At 40.9% G+C, this 24,226-nt stretch overlaps 1 protein-coding gene across 1 annotated transcript in view; it reads right to left on the reverse strand.

Annotated features, from left to right (window-relative positions):
- The window catches only part of shank3a (SH3 and multiple ankyrin repeat domains 3a), a 171,773-nt gene that overhangs the window by 5,688 nt on the left and 141,859 nt on the right, over window positions 1-24,226 (reverse strand). Inside the window, exons 14-23 of the mRNA XM_061036999.1 lie at window positions 19,386-19,461; window positions 16,053-16,135; window positions 13,917-14,041; window positions 13,082-13,217; window positions 10,303-10,383; window positions 10,094-10,117; window positions 9,571-9,698; window positions 9,318-9,423; window positions 8,206-8,738; window positions 5,444-7,530 (exon numbers count right to left, since the gene is read on the reverse strand). Of these exons, the coding sequence (XP_060892982.1) occupies window positions 5,444-7,530; window positions 8,206-8,738; window positions 9,318-9,423; window positions 9,571-9,698; window positions 10,094-10,117; window positions 10,303-10,383; window positions 13,082-13,217; window positions 13,917-14,041; window positions 16,053-16,135; window positions 19,386-19,461 (3,379 nt within the window). The remainder of the gene's footprint in view (window positions 1-5,443; window positions 7,531-8,205; window positions 8,739-9,317; window positions 9,424-9,570; window positions 9,699-10,093; window positions 10,118-10,302; window positions 10,384-13,081; window positions 13,218-13,916; window positions 14,042-16,052; window positions 16,136-19,385; window positions 19,462-24,226) is intronic.

The following is a 24,226-nucleotide window of genomic DNA, read 5'->3' on the forward strand; positions in this document are numbered from 1 at the left end:
CAACTACAGACACACACACACACACACACACACACACACACACACACACACACACACACACACACTAATATATTATTTGCCCATAACTTTATTCACTGCACCAACTAAAACATTCAGGGAATCTGATTTTGCAAACCAACCAAATTGAAAACATCTGAAGTATGAAGAGTACTAATCCAAAACTGGCAATCATTTGGATGGTGAAGCAACACTAACTTCAGTTTTTGTAATTGTTTTATCTGATGTTTACATCTGACCTTCTTGATAAATAATAGAAAAAGAAATGTATGAGAAGTTAAAAAAAAAACTATGGGCCCTAATGGAGGAAAGGATGGGGAGGAAGGAGAAGAGGGATGGATAATGGATCGGGTCTGACACTACGTTGGTGCAAGCTGGATGAGGACAGGAGAAGCCTAAATGTTGAAGGAGTATGTGGAATGGTGTCTGATATATTCATGCAAGTATGTAAGTGTCCTATATTCAGATGTGGCATATGTTTTCCCTTTTCTTTTTGGAAACTTAAGATGTGGGTGAAATTTGGTGCTAAAGAGTGTTATGGAACAACAGTAGCTATAGGCAGCACACAGGCTTGAAAAAATGATCAACTACAGGGAGCCGACGGGTATGAGATGAGCTCCATGCGCACTTACACAGTCGTCCTGCCCTCCTGGGCGCACAGTCAGTTCTAGACCAATCAGATCAGAGCAGCAGGGCGGAGCATGCAAGGTGAGCAGAGAGAGAGCAATGGGAGAGAATGTTAGCATCACTCCATGAGACGCAGCCTGTTGACCAGCCTTAAGAGTTAGCATCAGCCAACTCTGCTGTCTCTGCTGTATTTTGTGTGCACAGGGTATTTGTGTGTTTGTGACTGTATGAGGGTGGCAGTGACCATGTGTACACGTGTATTTATGTGTGTGCATGTGATGGTTTTATTGACAAATCATTTACATGACAGACAGCACAGTAGGCTTCAGCACGTCAGGTCTGACCAGTGGGCTACATGAGAGAAATGAGCACACTATTCACATATCAAACACTGCACGAACCAAGAACAAACAAACAAACAAACAAACAAATTATAAGGCTGACACAAGTCCCTTGACTATAGTGGTCCATTTTGTACCTAAAATAAAATTTAGGTAAAAAAAATGTGGACTAAAAATCTCTGTTAAGTTGTTGAAAAACATTTATAAAGGCATTGTGTAAGCCAGTGCTTCCCAAAGTGTGGGCCGCGGCCCCCTGGTGGGCTGTGTTGGTACTGCAGGTGGGCCGCGAAAAGCCCTCCACCAATTTTAAAAATAAAATAAATATCACAATAATGATGATTTACCATGAGTGTCATGACTATTCATGGACATATTGTTTAGTAAACTTTAATAATATCATGTTGTCATGTCCAATAATTGACCCTAACTGAAAGTTATAGCTGTAGTCAAAACTTTTATTTCATAACGGGCCCCGCAGTAATTTTGTATATCAAAGTGGGCCGCGGCAGTTTTAAGTTTGGGAAAGGCTGGTGTAAGCAATAGATTACACACTCGCTGTGTTTGGGTTTTAACCAATAATTCAGATTGTCCAATTTTCTGTTCTGGTTTTAGGAACCTACAGTGTCCAATAAGCCAGACAGTCAGGGATCATGGCCATCCTCAACACAATCACTGAAAAACAAAACAAAGTTTAGCAAATAACATAAACAGAGAAGAACATAAAACTGAAGGGCACAAACAAAATCTGAGAAACCACAGGTGTCATAGACAACCCGAAGCTTAGATGCACAGCATGTGAGCAAGGGTGGGTACAAGACAGACAAAATACAGCAGCATGTGAGGAATTAAATGGGACACACAGTGGATGGGGCAAGTGATGGAGTTACTGATTAAGGTTGCTGGGGTGCCTATGCACTGCGTGAGGAAAAACAAATGTAGAGGTAGAGAGAGAGAGAGAGAGATAATGGTGTGCATGATCATCTTTGTCACAGCCAAGGACAATCAACCGTCAGGATGGATGCTGTGAGGATGACTATGACTGCATATTCTCAGGAGAGGATGAGCCCAATAAGAAGTGGGTGTCACATGATATGTCGTATTTGATATCATGGTCACTTTTTCCATCCACAGATCATGTTTTTTTTTTTTTTTTAACGAGGTACAGATCAACGATGGATTGGGATGAAGCTGAATTTGGTTCAATGCCACATGTTGACTTTTTCTTTTCTTTCATGGTAACACGAGGGAGTGCAAAGTCTTAAAATAATGAGAATGAGTGAGCGTTTCGCCCCCAAATATTTTTTTTTGGTAACACACAATGCTTACTAAAAATGGCACAATACTGGTTAAAGGAGCAGAAGATATGTATGTATGCGTGGCTGTCACGATAGAGGAAAAAAAACTGTGCTTACAGAATTGTTTCATTTTTTAATGCACTACATTTAGGGAGGAACTGGAGGAAAATCTTGAATCCAAGATGTCCAGAAGAAACCACAAAGGAGTGGCAGCAGACTTCTGTCAACACAAAACTACACCGTCACTTCTGTGAGGACCATCATAGTTACAAAGAAGGCAAACGTTGTGTACGGTTTGTTTCATGCTAATTATCTTGGATGGTTTCATTCATGTTGTAAGGAGATAGTTAGCTTCTCTTACTGATTTGAAACTTCTAAAATCTTTTGAAACTGATCTTTTCTCTTCAAATCCTTTTAACTCCTCTTAATCAACAGTGAAGTACAGTGAACATCAAGGCGATCTCATTTCCCCTTCTTATTCACATGAACAGAAATGAGGTCAAGAGAAGAAAGAAGACGCTGCATCTGAAGAGTATCTACTAACTGCTGTTTTCTTTGAAAGCTAGATTTTTTTACACATTAATGAATTAACTACTGATTCTCCTGATTTAAACGTAAAATTAAAAATCCCTTGAAAACATGTAAAACTACAATAAAAAAATCAGCATTTGTTCTTTAAACATTAGATGTAAACTCCTGCCCTGCCAAGCCATAAAAAATGCATCAGCCTGAGGGTTGGTTATTGTTCAAATAGGGAAAATGTGTCTAAAAAGTCTATCATAATGTACAACTGATGCCACTAATTGATTTCACAGTTATTGGAAACTTTGACAAAAGTAGTGTCATTATTAACATGCCTGTTAATGCCAAGATCATGAGGTGGTTTTATTATAGTTCAGTAATGTTCAAATTCCTGTGAAAAATACATCCTTCAAAGTGTGACATTATCACTGATATTAAAGGCGGGGTGGGGATGATAAGAAGAAATCCTGCAGTTTCTGGTCTTATCAGCTTTATATCAGTGATGGCAGAAACAAGCAGTGGATGTATTCCTTTTTATTTGAACAAGGAGGACTCGGGGGGGGAAAGTTGAAGGGAAGGGCTGGAGGGATGGTAACTAGCAGGGTTGTAAGTGCTAACCCGACAGTGACAGTTAGAGATGAGGAGAGGCTTTCAGGAAAAGCATGCCTCCAAGCCGGTTACCTTGTTTGCACCAACATGAATCAACTACATACTCACTTTGTACTTCTATATCTACAAGGAATATCACACACATCAGGCATTTCCTGACCCTTAACCTAAGCGGAACGATAACACCTACCGTAGATGCATTTAGCGACAAACCTCTTTAAACTGGACCTTAAAACTAAATTTGAACACTCAAACAGCCTGCATTAAGTGAGGCTGGTGTAGGGACAACTACTTTTTATTGGTTCAAATAAAGATAGCTATACAAGCAGCCACACAAGCACACACATTTAGGCACATATACAAACTAACACTAGCTTAAAGACTTTATATGTGATTTTTTGATCCAGCAGATGTCGCCCTTGAGCACCAGCATGAAACCAAAACAACTTGCGCTGCATTGTTGTGTTAGCATGCTAATGCTAGTGATCTTTATTATGCTGGTATCTTCACACTGCATGTAAATTTACCTGAAATGAGCGTGATCTAGAAACACAGTTAAGCAGTGAGTACAGTATGTTATTCTTCTTTTCTCTACTCCCTCAATTAAACAACTTTTATACACGAGGGGAGGAGTCAGCCGGCCGTCCGGGCGATGTAAACAAAGTGAAGATAGGACTCTGAAAACTCTGAAAACATCACAGACAGTGGGACTCGGGTGTTACACCCATTGTAGACAGTCATGACTCACAGAGTTATTTTCAGAGGATATACTTGATTTATATTTAAGTGAGAAAAATCACATATAAAGACTTTAATAACTACATGGGGTCTACTGTCTGTACTTAATACCACTCAGCAGATATCAAAGGAGCTGAGATATTTAATATATTAACAAAGATCAGTTAAGACATCGAAACCAGAGGCTGCAGTACTGCTGCATTTTTCTACAATAAATACTTTCTTTGAATCCAATTTCTTAGCATTTATCTTCTTTAACTTTGTATCTAATGGAACGATTGTGCAGGTGTAGAAGTTAGGTGATGCAAACAAGGTAACACATTATTTAAAAAACAATGAAACAAAAATGTATATAAAGAGTTGTTCATTTAAATGGGATTAGTTGATAGGCTTGTTAGGAATAAAAAAAAAGAATAAATTTACCCTAGGAGCTATAACCATAAGGTTTACTCTCTTCGGTGTCCTCACATCTGCAGAAATAATAAATGACTTTATTGTATTGATGGTGATCAAAAAAAGAAAAACCCACAAATAATAGGTAAAAAACAGCATTTTGTTTCAGATGCTTCAGATAACCCTGCGTGTTGCTGTGTGAGGAGCAAACTTACTTTTTGTTACACTCGTGTTTTCAGAGAAGCTACTGCGAGCACTGCTGGTTCACTCTGATCCCGTTATAGCTCGTCATCACAGAGGACTGGCTTCAATATGGATTCATTCACATATTTTAAAAAATGTGAGTAAAATCACATCATGTACACTCCTGTCTTTCACTGTGACTCTTTCAATTCGATACATTTTTATACTTCAGACAAACGCTTTTAATAATTCAGACAGAATTTAGCTTTAGCTTCTTAATTCTATTCCATTTGATTGATATTTTTAAAACTATATTTCTACTGCTATATTGCATATTTTGGAGCAACTGTAATGATCGAATTTCCCTCTGGGATTAAGAAAGTATTTCTGATTCTGATTCTGATTAATGAATAAAAGCTTGTGTTTGCCATTGCTCTTTCAGTGGACTTGTTGCTGCCAGACTTAAAAGGATTATCCACTGTAGAAAATGAAACTGATTACACAAAGAGTTAGATTAGATGCTGATTATCTAGAAATGTTTTTAACTCAGTGCCTGGAATGTGTGCACTCCTATTAAAAAAAAAATATGACTCTTCTCTCTGGGCACTGAAATTTATCTACTATGCCAACTCTGATGCCCCTTGTCACCGTGTGAGTAAAATAAATGAATGAAATCATTGATCCAACCGTTCGTTTTTGCACCGGCTCTTCTCTTACCTGGCACCTGCCACAGGAGACTTCCTCCCAGGGTCTAGTGATGCTCCCAGGGGTTCCTCTCCCAATGACCTAGTGTCTTTATTTAGCTGCTGTAGTCGAGAGCTGAGCTCCCCCATAACTGATGGTTTTGTTCCCTCGTCTGCACCCAACCCCAGTCCCAGTCCGCCGAGATTGCCCAAACTCCCGATACCTAGCCCTACCCCGGGCCCACGAGGCTCCACTGGGTCCCCCCACAGCTTGGACCTTCGCTGAAAGAGGTAGCGCGGCTTGGTGGGGGCTAGTCCAGTCACTGAGGCTGAACCACCTGAGGGCAGTCCGGCTCCTCCGGCTGCAGCAGCCAGAGCAGCAGCTTGTTGCTGTGAGAGGAGCTCGCTGTCAGAGCTCTGCTTCAGCAGCGGGTCCCTGAAGGTGACGGGGCCTTTGCCACCTCCTATTTGGGACTTGAGTCGAGGCTTAGGAGGCACTGGCGGCTTGTCGAGCACGAAGGTCTGCCCTTCGGCATAAGAGGTGTGCGTGGTGTGTGTGTCAGCAGGCTCACCGCTCTCTGAGGACAGTGTGGACATGCTGGAAACCGTGGAGACTGTGCTGGTGGTCTCGAGGTGGTGGTCTCGCTCTTTCTCGCTGGAGCTGCGCGTGTCGGCCTCCTCCACACCCGAGTCAGCCGCAGAGCCAGACTCGCCCACATGCGGGGGCTCCAGAGGGTCAGAGGGCTTCCCTGAGACAGCTGCTGCACCGGGTGGAGGCGGAGGCTGGGGAGTCTTAGGCTGTGTCGGGGTTACGGCAGGAGTTGTTGACGGGGTTGAAGGAGTTTGGGGCGTTGGTGTCGAAGGGGCGGCGGGAGAGGGGACGGGCTTAGGCGGGGACACTGGTGTTCCCTGCGCCTGCGCCGAGAGCCCGTTAGAAAACTCATCCGGAGGCGGAACAACTCCAATCTTGCGCAACTCCTCTCTCGTTTCCTCGTCGCTGGAGGACAAAATCGCAGGGGGCAGGGTCACCGTGTACGGGTCAACGTCCTCCTCTGAGCTTCCCTGAGCCAGACTCTTCTCTTGGGCTGGACTGGCAGGACGCTGAGTTTGAGGCTGGGCCTGGAGCTGAGCCTGGGAGGCTATAGGACTCGGGGATTGAACCCGAGGACTTGGAGATTTGCTCGGCTCTGTGGATGTTGGAGGGGTTGCCTTTTGCACTTCTGAACTCATCCCAACAGCCTGGCCATTACTCGTAGCGTGGACCATAATTAATCCTGCTGTCTTTTGCTGGGACGTATCCATTATACTGATCAACATACTTTTTTTATCCTCTAGCCTCTTCTCCTCCTTCCTCTCCTCTACTCGGGCCTCCATCTCCTGTCGGAATGATACAGAGGATGGTGATGAGGCCCACTGTGGTTTGGTGGGCTGGGGGACGAGAATCGATGCTGTGGAGGATCCATACCCCACTGCCTTGGAGCTTTTAGGTGAAAAAGGGGGAGATGAGGATGCACCTTCCCCGTGTGGAGACTCTTTGGTCTGAGGGTCAATAAACATAACACTATGTTTAGTCCTGGGCTCTGGGCTGCCAGTAGGGGACTGGCTCTGGGAGGTCAGTGCCCTCTCCCTTGCGGCCAGCGCAAGAGCCAGTGGAGAGTTGGGGTCCAGGGGTTTTCCCGTAAGCGGGTGGATAAAGGTGGTCCCACTGGGCGAGGGGCTCAGGGCCAAGGCAGGGGGCGGCAGCTGTCCGAGCTCTCGAGTGAGCATCCGTTCATCGATGGAGTGAGACTGAGTCAGAGAGGGGGAATCGGAGCTGGCGGCGGAGGCGCCCTCCATGGTCCCGACAGAAAGGAAGACAGTGGATTTCCTCCGCTCTTCTAGGCGACGCTCGCGATCTTTCACCGCTCCGGCGATTGCAGCGGCGAAGGGGCCCTTACCCTGAAGCATCATCTCCCCCTGGACGCGCATGCGCTCTCGCTCGGCCATCAGCTGGTGCTGGTAGTAGTCTGCACGGCTGGTGTGTGTGTGCCCGTGGGCATGTGGGTGTCGTCCTGAGGGTGAGCTCTCTCTGGAGTGGACAGCGGCTAAGGCCAAGCTTGCTTTTTCTTGTGCGTCTTCCACCTGCAGTAAGACAAGAACAGAAAATCAACCACATCACATCAGAGTGTCTTTGGCCAGAGTTAATCTTCACACCATTTTCTACTTTAGTCGTAGTCATAGTCTCCTGACGAAAATGTCCTTTTATATTTAGTCATTTGTTATTGATTTAATTCAGTCAATTAGTCACTGACTAAAATTGCACATCATTTTAGTTGAAGATATTTTAGTCAACAAAATCAGACGCAAGCTTTTATTTTTATTATCAGAAGCTCCAGGGGGCGGGGCTTCACGGACCTGCAGGCGAGAGGCTGCACATTGTTGCACTCACCACACACACACACACACACACACACACACACACACACACACACACACACACACACACACACACACACACACACACACACACACACACACACCTTTGATGAAGTCTGTTTGGTTTACAGTGACTTTAGAACAGCTGAGGGGGGTACGTGATAATCCTCACTTGTAATGTAGTTTTCGTTTTTTCACATTTTCGTCAATTAGATGAAGAAGTTATTTTATTTATCATCAAATAGCGGAGTTTCATCTCGTCATTGTCAGAGTTGACTAATTTAAAAAGACCTTCGTCAACAAATATTTTCATCGAGATAAACACTGTCTTTGGCACTAAACTGAACAATTAATAAAAATAATAATTTAAAAAAAACATACCTGTAGTTGTTTCACCAGGGGACTTTTCTTCCTCTGGGGCTTGGTGGGAGTGTAAAGTCCGATGCTAAATTGACCCACATTAGCATAAGGGTTGTCAATAACCCTACCCTTCCTTTTTATTCGCTCAGGTGGAGTAGCAGCAGAAGGGCGGGGGATTTCCGTGGGTTCTACAGGTAGATGGGAAGAGTCCTGGAGGATGATCATAGACCGGGCTTTCTTCTGTCTCTCAATGTGAGTGGCCTGCCGCTGAGCTGCCTCGTAAGGCAGGTCCAAGGAGGAGGGCTTGAAGCTGGAGCGTCCTCCAGGCTCGTGGCCCTGACTCTGGGTCCTGGAGGGGGGAGGCGGGGGGCAGAAGGCCGGCGGAGGACCAGTGTCTAGGTGGTAGTACGGAGGAGGAGGAGGTGCCATTTGTGGAGGCGGAGGGATCGGATGGGGCTGCTGCGAGTGTTCTCTGAGGCTGTCCGTCATGGAGGAACTGCGGGGAAACCTGTGCTCTGCTGCGAGGGCGGACAGCCGATCCTCCTCAGTGGCACCTGGTGAGGGAGAGGAAAGCACAGATCACCTGGTGACAAGAGATGAGCTCAGGCAGAAGAATTTTTTTAAATCAGCCTAGCAGGTCCGCAGCTGCTGCTACATAAAAAAACACACTAAGTGTTGACTCAAACTGTCAATAATACGTCAAGTTTCTCAAACCCAGATATACCGTAATCTAGTAAAACATGTATCTAACTTTTGACAAAATGTACAATTAATTCAACATTCATTTAAGTGTAGGCTGTTAAATAATACAGGGGAGTATAAATAAAATATGTCTACTTTTGAAAGTGGGCACTGCGCTTGAACATCTCTCTTTTTTGTGAATAGCTAATCAGTACATTTGCACATTCTGAGCATGTAATAAAATGTTAATATGAACTTCTAACTTTACTATCTCGACAGGGCTGCAGCAGCATCATCTTCAGTGCAATCTACTGTACATATAATGAACGAAAAAGAATGAAGCTTCCTTTGCTTATATTCTTTAAAATATGTTTCCTACAAGCGTACTGTATACAGAAGATACACTATCATTCACCTGATTTGAATATGTACAGGATGGGTGATTGTTTTACCAAAAGACTTGGTCCTGGACATCCCCTTTGGTACTGGTATGTGACCCCTCTCAATGCCTGGGTGAAGAGCTCCGTGTAGGGTCATCCCTTGTCTCTCAAACAATGACTACAGCAAAAACACAATCAAGAATTGAACATGCCATGTCTTCAAATTGGACACGATTCCTAAACATATATTATAATACTTAAATACCATGACCAAGAAGCAGTGCATTGGTATATATGATAGATTGTCCTTTGCATGTGCACTCACACTGATCTCTGCTGGTGTTATTCTCCTGCTGGTAGGTCTTTGTTTGACAGTGGCTGCTCTGTAATCTGACTCCACGGGCTGAGATCGCAACATGGACTCTTGGGATGCCAACATCTCGTCTAGCCTCTCTGTTCAGAAAGAAAAAGAGCCAACACTAAATACTGACGCTTATTACCAAGGGGGGATGTGTCATCATTTGTGACATTGCGAAAACACGATAGAGAATATAAAAAAATCGGATTGAAAGGCATATCTAATCTAAGCTATACACTACAACGTGAAGCTCTATGGTACTGTGTAAAAATCACTTCACTATGTCAATATAAGTTCACTGTGTTTCCTTGATGAACCACTAGGTAGTGAGCACTAAGAGTTGAAAGAGACAGAGAGAAAACAGAGAAAAAAGAGGGAGAGAGAAAGACATGTACATTTTGCTCTAAATCAACTGCTTAAATTGACAGAGCAGTGATAAAATCATCTTTATGATGTTCAAAGAGGTGTCAAGTTCTTGCCTCAGACTCACCTCCTCTTCTCCTCCGAGCAGAAGCTTGGTGGGAAAAAGATTGAGTCAGCAGTGGAGGGGGAAAATGACAAGAACAAGCCAACAGAAGAAGTGACTACTCTAAAAGTTAAGAGATAAAACCAAGATTGAATGATAAAAAGAGGAGTCAGAAATGTGATAGAAAAGGAGGGAGAAAAATGTTAAAGGTTTGCCAGTTCTCTGGCACTCACCCAGTTCTTCTAGCTCAGCGGTCATGGACTTTGAGCGCAGCGTCAGGGTGGTGCTGGGAGCCCTCTTTGGTGGCGGGGGAGCTGTGGAGAAAAGGCATGGAGTTGAGGATGAGGGTGATGAAGATCCTTTGGCTTTGCGGCTCAGTGCCCTCCTGGCATCCCCCAGACGGTCAGCCCATCCCATCTTGGCTTCTCTGATCTGGTCAAGATCATGCGAACTGGACGCCTCGCATTTACTCAGGGCCCTGTTCAGGCTGCGGTTGGAGCCCAACTTCTTCATGCTTTGATCTCTGTAGGATCAACTGCTTGATGATTTGTTTACCCAGTCTCTTAGTTTTTTAGTCTTTGTGTTGCCAGAACTCCTCTCTGTTGAGGAGCCCAAAGGCAGTAAATGCACAGCGCAGTCCTTTTTTTAACATCCCTAGGTTTAGGTTTCTGAATCCTTCTAACACAGACCAAGCAGAATATATACACCAACACAGGCAGAATGAGGAAAAAGAAGATGGCAAGGAGAGGGAGAAAGTCATCCATCTTACTTTTAATATGCAGTCTGTGTTGAATTTAGCATGAAAGCCTTAGACGGACAGACCAGCTCACACACACACATGCATTATTCTCATGCTGAGGACCACATGCAGATACATGGGGGGAAAACTCCCTCACGGGGCGACATAATGACATGTGGGGCTGGCAGATGAAAGGATGACAAGTGAACTCAAAAACTAAGAAGGCGCTGCGGACTTTATTCCCAAAAGCCGAGGGGAGCCTTGCAACACTGGTATCCACACATGGCTGTTACCTCTCACATATGAAAAAAAGGTAAAACATGTTTTAGCTGTACAAGTTTCAACACAAGGCATTCAATCAAAATAACAATTAACCTTCAAATAACCAAATGAAAACTATGCCATGACATGCAAACAGAGATCATAAAGCCCCACATAAACTACATCGCCTCAATCTATCTTAGACTGACAGTCAATGCAGCACACTAGAGCGATAGTCCCAAACATGTCCTTTTGCCTTTACTAGAGGCTAACCATCCTACTGTCAACAGTGCCCGCAGATCAGTGTTCAAACGCGACTCTGGGTACAGTCCATATCAGACATCTTCATTTTCTCAACAGTCTGCACATTCTCTTACAGTAGCAGAGGAGATGGAGGAGGACGAGAGAGAAACAGAGTCAGAGCGAGAGAGAGCGAGAGCGAGAGAGAGGGAGGGAGAGAGAGAGAGAGCGAGAGAGAGAGAGCGAGAGAGAGATGCTTTTGCTGTAATGCAATGCTTTATTCAAACATGCAGTGTAGTCACCATGGCAACCGAGGTAGTAGTGAGGCACTGCATGGTGCAGTGGATGTGTGTTTTTCGATGTGCGCCGCTTGCTTACATGTCTCTGAGTTTCAGTGTTTTTCAGGGTATATATCCCACTAGAAAGGTAGTGGGGTTGTGGGGATGGAATTTTCAATACAGCTTAGGATATAAAAAAATAATAAGGAACATTTAGAAAAAAAACAAAAAAAAAAACCTCTCTCTAGTCTGCAAAAAAACGAAACATACTCCTTCTTATCTCTCGCTTTGACTCTTTTCGCCTGCATCACCTCTGCTACTGTAAGAGAATTTGCAGACTGGTGAGGAAATGAAGGCGGTTGATATGGATTGTAACCAGAGTTACATATGAACACTGATCTGCAGCCACTGTTCACAATAGGACGGTAATGCTCTAGTTAGTCTTAGCCTGTTAGTGTTTAAAATGTTTTAACAGGAAGGACATACCAGTGGGATCACCCTCAAATGACCCTCCTATTTAAAAAAAAAAAAGTCATACATGTAGTTGTTCCCTAATATATATACCCTTATACTGGCCGCTTGTATTTTCAGCAGCACAAATACTACTGAATGATCATACATTATTATAGGAATTTAATATGAATATTACAGGAAGCAGTGTGTCTCTATGATCTTTTCTACAACTACATCTAACAACCTCACTCCACCACACCCGACACCCACTAGAGACTATGATCCAATTTGAAACAGACAGAAGGGAGGACTGAGAGAAAAATGGCTAGTTACAAATCCATGTTGGAATTGGCCATGTGGTAAGGATAAGAAAGCTGGACAGAGAATGGAAAAATGTTCAGAGACTTCAAATAAAAAGGTGAGAAAACAAGGGGAGACGGGGAGATTAAGAGAGCGTCAGGCCCTGAGTAGCTTGATTCAGTCAGCACGGAGCTGTCTCGATGAATCTGGGTCAAAAGCATTTATCACTGTCTCTGTTCCCTTAATAATCACCTGGGAGGTGCGTACACTACTCCACCAATCACACAAACACAACTGAAGTTTTCACAGTCCTGAGGTCATAGTTCCAGGACTGTGTGGGAGCTGAGTAATGGCGAGCGCGGTTGACATGGAAACTACATGAATTTACAGCAGGGAAAACGTGGTCAAAATCACCTAGACAACAGAAACACATATTTTCACAAACCCTCTTCCATGTCTGCATTACAGTCCACTGGATACAAAATAATTATCAAAGAACTCAAATCCTATTGTAAATAAAATGTGCCATGAAAAAAATCAAGTATTCTTTATCAAGTCATTGCAATCCATCTATTCAAACATTAACATTATTTTTAAGTCATTCATTATCCAAAATAAGTTAGAAAGCTAATTCAGTCCTTAGAAAAACAAAAACAAATGAGAAGCAGCTATGAAGTGATTTCAAATTCAACCTGCTGACTGTTTTCTTTAGCGAAAGGGACAAAACTGAGAGACCTTTACCTTTCTTGCGAACGACTTCCTCTGTCTCAGGTTTTCTCGAGACGGACACCACTTTCATCAGCAGCCTGTTGCCCCCTTGTCTGATCAAGGAAACGACCTGCTTATGGCCCACCTTCACTACATTCACTCCGTTAACCTAAGAGACAAGAACAGAAGAAGACGTGGTGGTGAACGTAACTTTGGTTGCTCACCTCACTTACTTAACTTTAGTGATGCAGAGAGAGACACTTTACATGATCCAAGTTCTTACTCAGATTGTTTTTTTGCATTGTCTATTTTTTGCCATTAAAAGCTTTATATGTGATTTTTTCATCCAGCAGATGTCGCCCTTGAGCACCAGCATGAAACCAAAACAACTCGCGCTGCATTGTTGTGTTAGCATGCTAATGCTAGCGATCTTTATTATGCTCGTATCTTCACACTGCATGTAAATTTACCTGAAATGAGCGTGATCTAGAAACACAGTTAAGCAGTGAGTACAGTATGTTATTCTTCTTTTCTCTAGTCCCTCAATTAAACAACTTTTATACACGAGGGGAGGAGTCAGCCGGCCGTCCGGGCGATGTAAACAAAGTGAAGATAGGACTCTGAAAACTCTGAAAACATCACAGACAGTGGGACTCGGGTGTTACACCCATTGTAGACAGTCATTACTCACAGAGTTATATCATTTTTCAGGAGGTACCATGTGTATGCGTCACTTCCACTAATATATATCGTGACTGAAGAGAATTCTGCAGTTGTTAATTTATATTGTTCAAGCGTAACACTAGGGTCTGTAATAATATTGATACAGATACAAAAACAAGCAGCTGAAGAGCTGTCCTCAAATTACCTCAATCAGGAAGTCTCCTGTCCTCAGGCCAGCCCTCCAGGCCACTCCCTCCACGTCCACAGACTCCAGGTATTGCAACGCAGGGAATGCTGGGGTGGGGGTGAACTCTTCAATGGGTGTCTCGGCTTAGAAGAAAAAACACAAAGACAACCCCTCAAAAACAAAATGAAATGTATTGCTCTCTTATCGATCGCAATTATATCACTTCAACATAACTAGATATAGAAAATGACATTTCACAGAGAACATTTAGAATTTTTGGGCTGATGGTTTAAATCGGTTCTATTTTATTTCCCGAAAATTGAAACAAAAAACTGTTCAAGATTAACATAAATAACAACACTAGCGCTGCACAATCAATTGCATTCTGTATAAAAAAGTTTATAGTCAAAATGTATTGGAATGAAAAACAAACATTTTATTTAAACAAGCAATGCATCAGGTGAACACTGTAACTGTTTGATGGAGGCATCATGAGTATGACACCATATGATGCTGTCAGATGGAGCTAAAGCAAGCTGCCGTCAGATTTATAATTGGTGCCAATTAAAAAATTATTTACAAAAAACAACAGCTTTATGGAGTTATTTTAGAATCAAGACAGACATTTTGCATCACAGATTTAGTTACAACCTGTAGAACAGCAGATAGACAGATACTATGAGTATCAGCTAATATACACTCTTTAATGTTCATGTATTTATTGCAACACTTATTGTTCATAGTTTTATCTCACATCACATTTTTTTACTTTTATTTTCTCATACAGCAGAGGCCTAATTGTCAAATTAATCTATATATCGATCTATTTCAATCAATCGTATGCAGTCACATTTTTTACACTTTCTCAGCTGGATGCAAGCTTTCACAAAAAGTCACAAACACAAACTGTGCACATGCACTATTAAGGGAGGGGGGCGACCTCAAACTCCATTAAATCTTGGCGCAAATCCAACTAAATCACTGACACATGAGAGATGGCTCTCAGTGGACCACTCAGCGTGCTGCATGTGTTTGTGTGTGTGTGTGTGTGTGTGTGTGTGTGTGTGTGTGTGTGGGTGTGTGTGTGTGTGTGTGTGTGGGTGTGTGTTTGTGTATGTATGTGTGTGTGTGTGTGTGTGTGTGTGTGTTTGTGTGTGTGTGTGTGTGTGTGTGTGTGTATGTATGTGTGTGTGTGTGTGTGTGTGTGTGTGTGTGTGTGTGTGTTTGTGTATGTATGTGTGTGTGTGTGTGTGTGTGTGTGTGTGTGTGTGTGTGTGTGTGTGTGTGTGTGTGTGTGTGTGTGTGTGTGTGTGTGTGTGTGTGTGTGTGTAAAGGGTACCGGGGAGTAAAAGACAGAGTGAGTAAAAGGGAGCGGGGTGAGCCAAGATCCATGGTAGTGAGTGATGAGGCAGTAAAGCACATTCAGACTCCCGGCAAGGTGCCTGAGAAGGGGGTTGCCATGGTAACTGGCCCCGATCATGGAGCTGGCACGTGCAGGACTTAAAATGAATTTGCAGTGATGGAGATGAGTAGGGAGTAGTGATTTCTGTTGGAATTCTGAATGTATAAAAAGTGATTAGGCGTACATTTCTGTTTGAAGGATTAATGAAGGTGGAGGAGATGCAGAGAAGAAGAAAAAACAAAAAATAAAACAAGCAGCCGGAGAAAAGATGATAGAAAAAAGGGAGGAGGAGTGAAAGTGGGAGTGAAAAGGAGTGTGTCTCGACTGAAGCTGAACGCCATGTGTGGAGAACAGATGGGACAGCTAGCCGACAGCTCAGCCAAGGATGACGCCACCATAGGGGCTAAGCGCGTTCACACACACACACACACACACACACACACACACACACACACACACACACACAAGAATGCAGAAGCCTGAGTGCATCTGAGTATACAAGCTGAGTGTTGACCAAAGCTGCTCGTGTTGTTGACTCACACAGTAGCAATACAGACTGATCCATACTCTGACTCAGATCAACAAACTGCTTCTCACATCAAAACTCTCACACACTGAAAACACGTAGGTAGTCACTGTGAATGATTTATCAAAGGTGTGTGTGTGTGTGTGTGTGTGTGTGTGTGTGTGTGTGTGTGTGTGTGTGTGTGTGTGTGTGTGTGTGTGTGTGTGTGTGTGTGTTTGGTTCTCACCTTTGGCTCCCCGCAGGACAAAGCCAAACCCCTCGTTTTCTTTCTTCTGTAAAACAGCATTCTTCTCCTCTATGATATAGTCACTGTCAAAGAGAGAGCAAAGGGAGAGATGGTATGAACCCAACACCATCATCAGAAACAGAGAGAGAGAGAGGGGGGGGGGGGCGAGCAGGAGGGCAGGAGAGGGAAGAGGGTCGGGGTTGGGGGTGAAGAGATGGGGGAAACACACACAGACAAACTTGTACTTGACTTTCTCTGTTAACAAATCAAGTTCAATCAAGGCCAAGCAAGAAACCACAGCTCAGAATTTGCAGGGGCTGTACTGACTTGTGTTTTCAGTTAGACACACACAGATAGAGAGATGGAGAAGGAGAGTGAGAGAAAGGAGAGATAGAGTCCTTGTGATTGAGGTGGGGATAAAAAAAACCTTTAAGTGAGGTAATTGTATTGCCTAATCCTCTGACTTAACATGAGAAGGGTGTGAATGTTGAAAAAATAAAAGACAGGGATGGCTCTGACTGAATAATAATCCTAATTGATAAAAAAAGATGGACTAGAAAGAGAACTTATTTAAGTGTTGCAGGGTGGTGGCTGTTAGTGGCGTTAACCCATGCAACTCTGCACACAATCAAATTAGTTTACGAGCCATATTTCCATGTCCAAAAATTCTCAGCAAAAACCAAAGCAGAGTTAGTTAAGCAGCAAAGTAAATAGCACTATATTAGCTAGGTTTGCAAGCAAAATTCAAAAAGAGTTATTCCTCCAATCAGACATTATGACAGTGTAGATAAAGGCAGGGACTTAACTAAATGTCTCAAGCTGAATGTCAAACATAAATGAAGTGTATAAAAATACTATGAGGGTGGCCTGAATACGCTGCTTCTTAAAGTCTTTATATGTGATTTTTCACACTTAAATATATAAATCAAGTATCTCCTCTGAAAATAACTCTGTGAGTCATGACTGTCTACAATGGGTGTAACACCCGAGTCCCACTGTCTGTGATGTTTTCAGAGTTTTCAGAGTCCTATCTTCACTTTGTTTACATCGCCCGGACGGCCGGCTGACTCCTCCCCTCGTGTATAAAAGTTGTTTAATTGAGGGACTAGAGAAAAGAAGAATAACATACTGTACTCACTGCTTAACTGTGTTTCTAGATCACGCTCATTTCAGGTAAATTTACATGCAGTGTGAAGATACGAGCAGAATAAAGATCGCTAGCATTAGCATGCTAACACAACAATGCAGGGCGAGTTGTTTTGGTTTCATGCTGGTGCTCAAGGGCGACATCTACTGGATCAAAAAATCACATATAACGCCTTTAAAAAAGACTATCAAAGAACATGTTTTCTTCTGCCTTTCACAGCACCCTTGGACTGTGGGGACAGTGTCCAGATTGCAGTCTCACGTCGACAAAAGCATTGTGATGTAAAGATGTTTTCATTTTGTGATTTTCATCATTATGGAAACTTAACTCAAGAGCTGAAGCTGATGTAGAGGGAAAGTGTTCAGGCTGTGGGTGGCTGCACTCTCTGTTAGCTTTTGTTACACTCCACAATCTCAGACTTACCAAGGGAACACAGAACTCCTGCTGCTGGAGCCAGGAGACCCAAAACAAAGCTTTCTGCAGGAGGGGGTCAAAGGTTTGCTTGCATAAAAAAGCTTTCTAGCCATTTTATTCAATTGTTATGCACAAAAACAAAACAGTGTTGTTCAAGAGTCACTAAGATGACTTGTTTGAGTACGGAACCTTTTATCCATTATGCTTTCATCTCTGCTATACGACAAAACAGATTTGATGTTAATGTAATATTCTGACTATCCTCCTTCAGAATCTCTGTCTGCCTCCAGACCCAATATAAGAAAAATCATACGAGCCTCACAATAAAAATGATTTCCAGGATCCCTCCTTTAACTATAGTTATTCTAATCACCAGAGCAGGACAAAAACCTTTGGCGATGCTGCTTTCAGCTGTTACACTCCGAGACTGTGGAACGACCTTCCTGAGGCTCTGAGAGGAGCCCAGAATATCGAGATTTTTAAACGCAGTCTTAAAACTCATTTATTCAGTCTGGCTTTTATATAGTGCTTTATATCAATTCACATCTTAACATTATTATTGTTTTGTCTTTTTTATCCTACTACAATTTTAAATATTCTTCTCTTATGTATTAATTTTAATATCTTATTGCTTTTATGTATCGTATTTTCTTTTTATACATATTTTTTTATTCTTATTGGTGCATTAGTCTCTCAATGATTTTATAAACTACTTTTTCGTCAATAACTTTTCTGCACCTTAGTAAAGCACTTTGAACTGCAATTTAATTTGTCTGAAAGGTGCTATATGAATAAAGTTTGATTGATTGATTGATTGATTGATAATAAGCCAACAGAATGTAGTTCAGATATCTAAGAAACGATTTAATGTAACATTCAAATGTTTCATCAGCCCTTAAAAATATTACCAGTATCCTCAGAGCATTCATTTTTTGATAGAATACCCGTAAAAAAGGAAACATTTATTCCATTGAAGTCAAGGTCTGAAATATATAAGATTAGTTTAAAGGTTATTACCTCTCATCCCTAAACAAAAACCTATACATACCACCTAATGTTTCATGAGATTATCATGTGTGACTGCAACAAAATGCTTCTACAAACCTGCAGGTCTTGTAACAGAGGTGACATTTATTATAACTTCATCCTAAATGCAATAACCTGACATTTTATAAAAGGTTGGTATAGAGGATGGAAACAAGACACACTCAGTCTAGTCCTGTGTCTCCAACTGTCTGTCTGGCATTAAAGTGTTCATTTGCACCTTAGAAAATAACCCAAGCTTGCTACTCTTGCTCTTGGTTAACAAATCTGACTTAGAAGAGCTGAAGTAATGACACTCTTTACACATCATCAAATGTCAGCTTGAGACAGGGATGGAACAAAAAAAAAAGAAAAAAGAAATGAACAATGAGTGAAAAGTAAAACATCAAGCAGCAGCCTGAAGAAAGAAGGTAAGTCCAGCATCATGCACATGCCTATAGCCATGCATGTAGAAACTTTATATTTGTGCATGTTTCAGACTAACAAAAAAATGGTTGAAAAAATTATGTAATACAAATTCTCACATTTTCCTTTTTAAAACTGAGTGCACTGACAGCCTGCTGCCTTTAGATGGCAGCAGCTGCACAAAACTCTATACTCCACATGGACTCATTTACCCCTGGTCTGGCATCAGCGTTATGACTGCTTTAGTATGTACTCTCTACACTACAAAATCCGACATCTAGATGGCACAAGCATGGCTACAAAAAGAGAGAAAAGTGCTGTACCTGTATGAGGTGAAGTTGTCGTAGGATCCCACAGTGTAGTGTCTGAACAATCTCTTGGTGCGGTCCTCTCGAGTCTCTGTGAAACAGATCAAATGTGTTTTTTTATCAAAGCACAACATTGGGAAAATCCAGGACTACCAAATTCAGTTTTAATAATCTCCTGTTAAAATGTGTGATGTGATCAAAGACTGAAAATATCTCAGAAGGAAAAAAGAGAAGTTCAACAATATGTTTCATTTGAAGCTTTTAGATTTAAAGTCAGTGACTCGAGTTGAGATTTGTGAAGTGTCATTTTATGTTTAGAGAGTAAACCAGATTATATCAATTTCAAAAGGAAGAGTAAAATACATTGACTATAAATAAAACATTAGTATTCGATTATAACAAGTTTTTAAACCTGTAATGATGAAAATACCATCACATGTTGTCAGATTCCCTTTAAAATGTAATTTTGCTTTCACACACATAACCCAAGGCTTCAATTCAAAGTGCAGAAGAGTTTGTTAAAAGCAAGGTCGACCACATTTGCATGCTAGTGCACGCTGTTCTTGCAGCATTTTGTCAAAGAATTTAGTAAATTGAGGAAATTATCTGTATCTAGAAACTTTGCAGAAATGCACAAGAAGAAGAAGAGTATGGAAGGACACAGTTTAGTCCTTAGCATTAGATTTAGTTCAACTTTACACAACATTCCTTGTGTAAAGTAATTGTGTTTTCCACCCTAGTTCTTAGTATGTTTTTTTTTTTTAAATAGAGCAGAAATGTCAAGGAAGCTTCCATAAAGAAGTTATAATGAATAAAATGCTTCAACTATAATAATTTAAAAGAGTATTCTTCACTGAACCTTTATTTATATCTCGAGAAGACATTGAGGGTACACCATTTTGGATAACATAAAGAGTGCATTTAAACAGAATACCAACATTATTAAAATTACATATTAAAAAGTAAAAGCAACACGAAAATAAACTTGCAGATACATCGGGCCCAATGCTTAAAGAAGTAGCAGTAAGCTCCAATCTGCAACTGCTAAAAGAAAGCTTTTTCTGACTGTTGCCAAGTGCTTGCTTAAGGTGGATTCATGTTAGGTCTCTTAAAATTCTAAAATAAAGTCTCAAGATAACTTATGTTATGTGACTGTTTTTTAAAGGTTGTTGATAATTTGATATAAGGAGCACATGACAGCTGTTCCTGTACAAACAGCCAGTCTTTGTCTTCACTTGTGTAATTGTCCAACTATTTTTAACCCTCAGGCATCAGTTTAATTTACGACCCTCTTAAGTCACTAAGGACAAAAATGTCTATGCCAAAAAACTGCTATAAAAATAGAACATTCATATTTTTTTCTACTTTTTTTTGCATAAATCTCTTAAACAATTTCAGCCCTGCTCAAAAATATAAAATATTGAATAATTATCAGGAATTTCACCCTTTAAATGCCAGAATCATGTAATCAAACTGGCATTTAAAGGGTTAAATTCCTGATAATTACTCAATATTTTACATAATTTCTAGAGTTTTTTAAGAGATTTATGCAAAAAAAAGTAGAAAAAAATATGAATGTTCTATTTTTATAGCAGTTTTTGTAAATTGGACATTTTCGCCCTCCAATGTCCAAACAGTGAACTACATTTTAAAGCTGATGCTACACAAAAACTAACAATGCATCAAAGTCAATATTTTGGATAATCTTTGACATATCCAAGACTGATTTAAAAAAAATCAAATACCACCAAATATTTGTATATATTTGGAAAATAACAAATTTTTGTGTTTTTTTCATAAATAACAACAGTGACATCAAGTAATCAAACTGGCATTTAAAGGGTTAAATTCCTAAATATGATTGAATATTTGGTAGTTTTGAGCAGGGCTGAAGTTGTTTAAGAGATTTATGCAGAAAAAAAGTGGAAAAAAATATCAATCTGTTCTATTTTTATATCAGTTTTTTGGAAGTGGACATTTTTGTCCTTAGTGACTTAAGAGGGTAGTAAACATGTTTCACAGTGTTCTATTGATCTATTAAAAAAATTAAAATGTGCATTCCAAAATTTTTCAAGAGAACAAAAAATGGTGCCATATGCACTAACACAGACAAAATGAAGAGGAAAAATCTCACCAAATGGACAGAAATGTCCACAGTGATGCATGAGGGACAGAGAAATATTTACATAATTTTTGGTATTTAGTCTTGTATAGAGGACAACTGGTGTAAAGAAGCCGATGTGTGTGTGGTTCCTAGCAGCATGTGGGTGGATTTATCCTTCGGTAGTGCTGATAGAGATCAATGCCCTCTCCCCATCCCAATAATATACTGCACCACCACTAAACAGCAATGTGCTGACTACACACCTCAAACGCCTTTCAGGACACACAGAAACTCTTAATTGGGCAGAGCTGTGAGAGTGCTGATCTGAGACACATGAGCATGGCTTCCTGTCACTCTTTTTTTTTTCTTTTTTCTTTTTTTACAGTTTTCAATATTATAAGTGTGTCAATCAAACTGTTTGAGAAATCCTGTAAATGTATATGTGAGCAAGAAAAAGACAAGTAGAGAGGGAATAAGTGGGGAGAGATCAAATTCAGCGAGGAGACTTAAAGTGGCTGAGATCCTCAGATCCACTTCAGCCTGTCCATCTGACTGTCGTGTGACTGACAGCCTGTCAGCTGAAAAACAACTTGAAGCTCTGATAACAGCATCCACTGACAGTTATGACACACCAAATAAGGAAAGTCAAATTTAAAAAAAAAAGGATCAAGCAGTCCAATCAATTCTCTTAATTGTATGCTTAATTCTCAACCACCATCCTCAACTCTCGTTCTCTCATCCACGTTTTTCTCTTTTTTTTTTCTTTGAATTTCTCTATTGATTTTAAGCATGGTCAGCAATGCAGTTTAGCATAACAAAGTACAGTTTTTTTTATATAAAATAAAAAGAAACAAACACATTATATTCAACCCCTCACCCTACCACAAACATCTCTTTCTCTTTTAAAATCTCTCTTCCGTTAAAACGAAAGATTATTTCCAAGATAATGGTACCTCTTAAACAATGAAAATCAAAATCAAAAATACATACAGTACATATGTTGTGCCTACATACCCTCACACATACACATGTTGTTGTTCTCTTTGTTTGTTAAATTATTGTCCATTTCGATGGCATGTTGTTGATTTGTTTTCTGTTGTGTCCCCCCAGAACATGCAATGGGACTTCTCATATGGTTTATCCAAATAGATAAATTGTCCCCAAGATTTCTGAATACAGCTTGGAGAGTTTTGGCTTGTGCAGTCACAAACTTCTCACTTGCACTGCAACGTCTTTTCAGTAATATTGTCATATCATTAAAAACCACTTGCAGTCTCTGAATGCTTTATAGTTTGTCCATAAGTGTGCAGTATAGAGAAGTGTACAATACACTTCAAACATAGACATCTTCAGGTTACTTTCTGCATGTCATTCCCCACTCGATCTCTCCCTGATTTTCTGACTCTATATACTTTCCTGTTTCTCAAATAAAGGCAGAAAAAGCCCCAAAATAAATCAGATAAAGAAATAAATCTTTACAACAAACTAAACCTGCGTATAAGGATGTTTGCTTGTGGATGAATCTTGCAGCATTGCCTGCAAATATCAGCTTTTTAAACATTGCTGTACATATATAAACAACACAACTTCAGAAGGTCAACACTTTTGTATTTTTTTATATTCAGGTCTAATTACAGATTTTTTTCCTCAACTGTTTAAAGGTTCTTGTTTAAATTGCACATATATTTTTATCCCTGCACGGGTTATGTACATTTCTTGTATAAATCTATTTTTTAATTGCACAGGTTTAAGTTTGATTCATCTAGGGGGATTCTTTAAATCTTTTTTTCGGGTTAATATATATGTATGGGAGGGGTTTGTGGTTAATTTTTAACAAATGTTTCATCTGTCTATCATCTGTCATTTTTTTCTGTAATAAAAAGGCAGAGATATTTTACTTTATAACAGACCTCATAATTATTGATCAACACTTTAAACACAGGAAGGTTCACCGTCTGATCCTCTTTGACAGATAAACACAACACTCTTACTGGTGTTATATTTGATTTCATGTTCAGCACCATTAAGAGAACATACAGGAGACCAGGACTACTCAGACTGGAAACAACCAGGTCATCTGCATACACAAGATAGCTCATCAGACTGTTACCAATCATGCAATCAGTAGTACAGGCTTTCAACTAATGGACAGATCGTACTATTTAAAAAGGAACAGGGGGACAAACTTCCCCCTTTGTCCAACAGGATTACTCACACTGAACGTCAGTATGCGTTTGGGAACTTCTCTTTCAGTCAATTATTTTCTTAATATTTTTTGGCCATTTTACTGGATAGGACAGCTGTAGAGAGACAGGAACCGCTGGAAGGAGAGAGAGAGGGGGACGACACGCAGCAAAGGGACAAGGTCGAAACCTGAACCCACGGCCCGCGTCGACAAGGACTACAGCCTCCGCACATTGGGCATGCAACACAACCACCAGGCCATCCGGCGCCCCCCTCTTTCAGTCTTTTTAACAAAAATCTTTTGATGATTCACTCGATCAACAGCTTTAGTTGGGCTGTGCGCTTCATTCTCAAAGAATATATCTGTGTGAAGCTCAAGCTCCCTGATTACAACTCCTGCATTGTTTTTAAACAGTATGCAGGGTTTCCTCTTGTGCTACATACAGTATAGCACTTCATGAGAAAACATTTAGTCCTCCATTCTGTTTATGTCCATGTATTGTAAACCAATGAGAAATAGCATGCCCTGACACTTTCTGCACAGTCACACACCTGTTTGACAGTTGTT

Source organism: Labrus mixtus, chromosome 4 (genome assembly GCF_963584025.1).
Source record: "Labrus mixtus chromosome 4, fLabMix1.1, whole genome shotgun sequence".
Taxonomy (NCBI): Eukaryota; Metazoa; Chordata; class Actinopteri; order Labriformes; family Labridae; genus Labrus; species Labrus mixtus.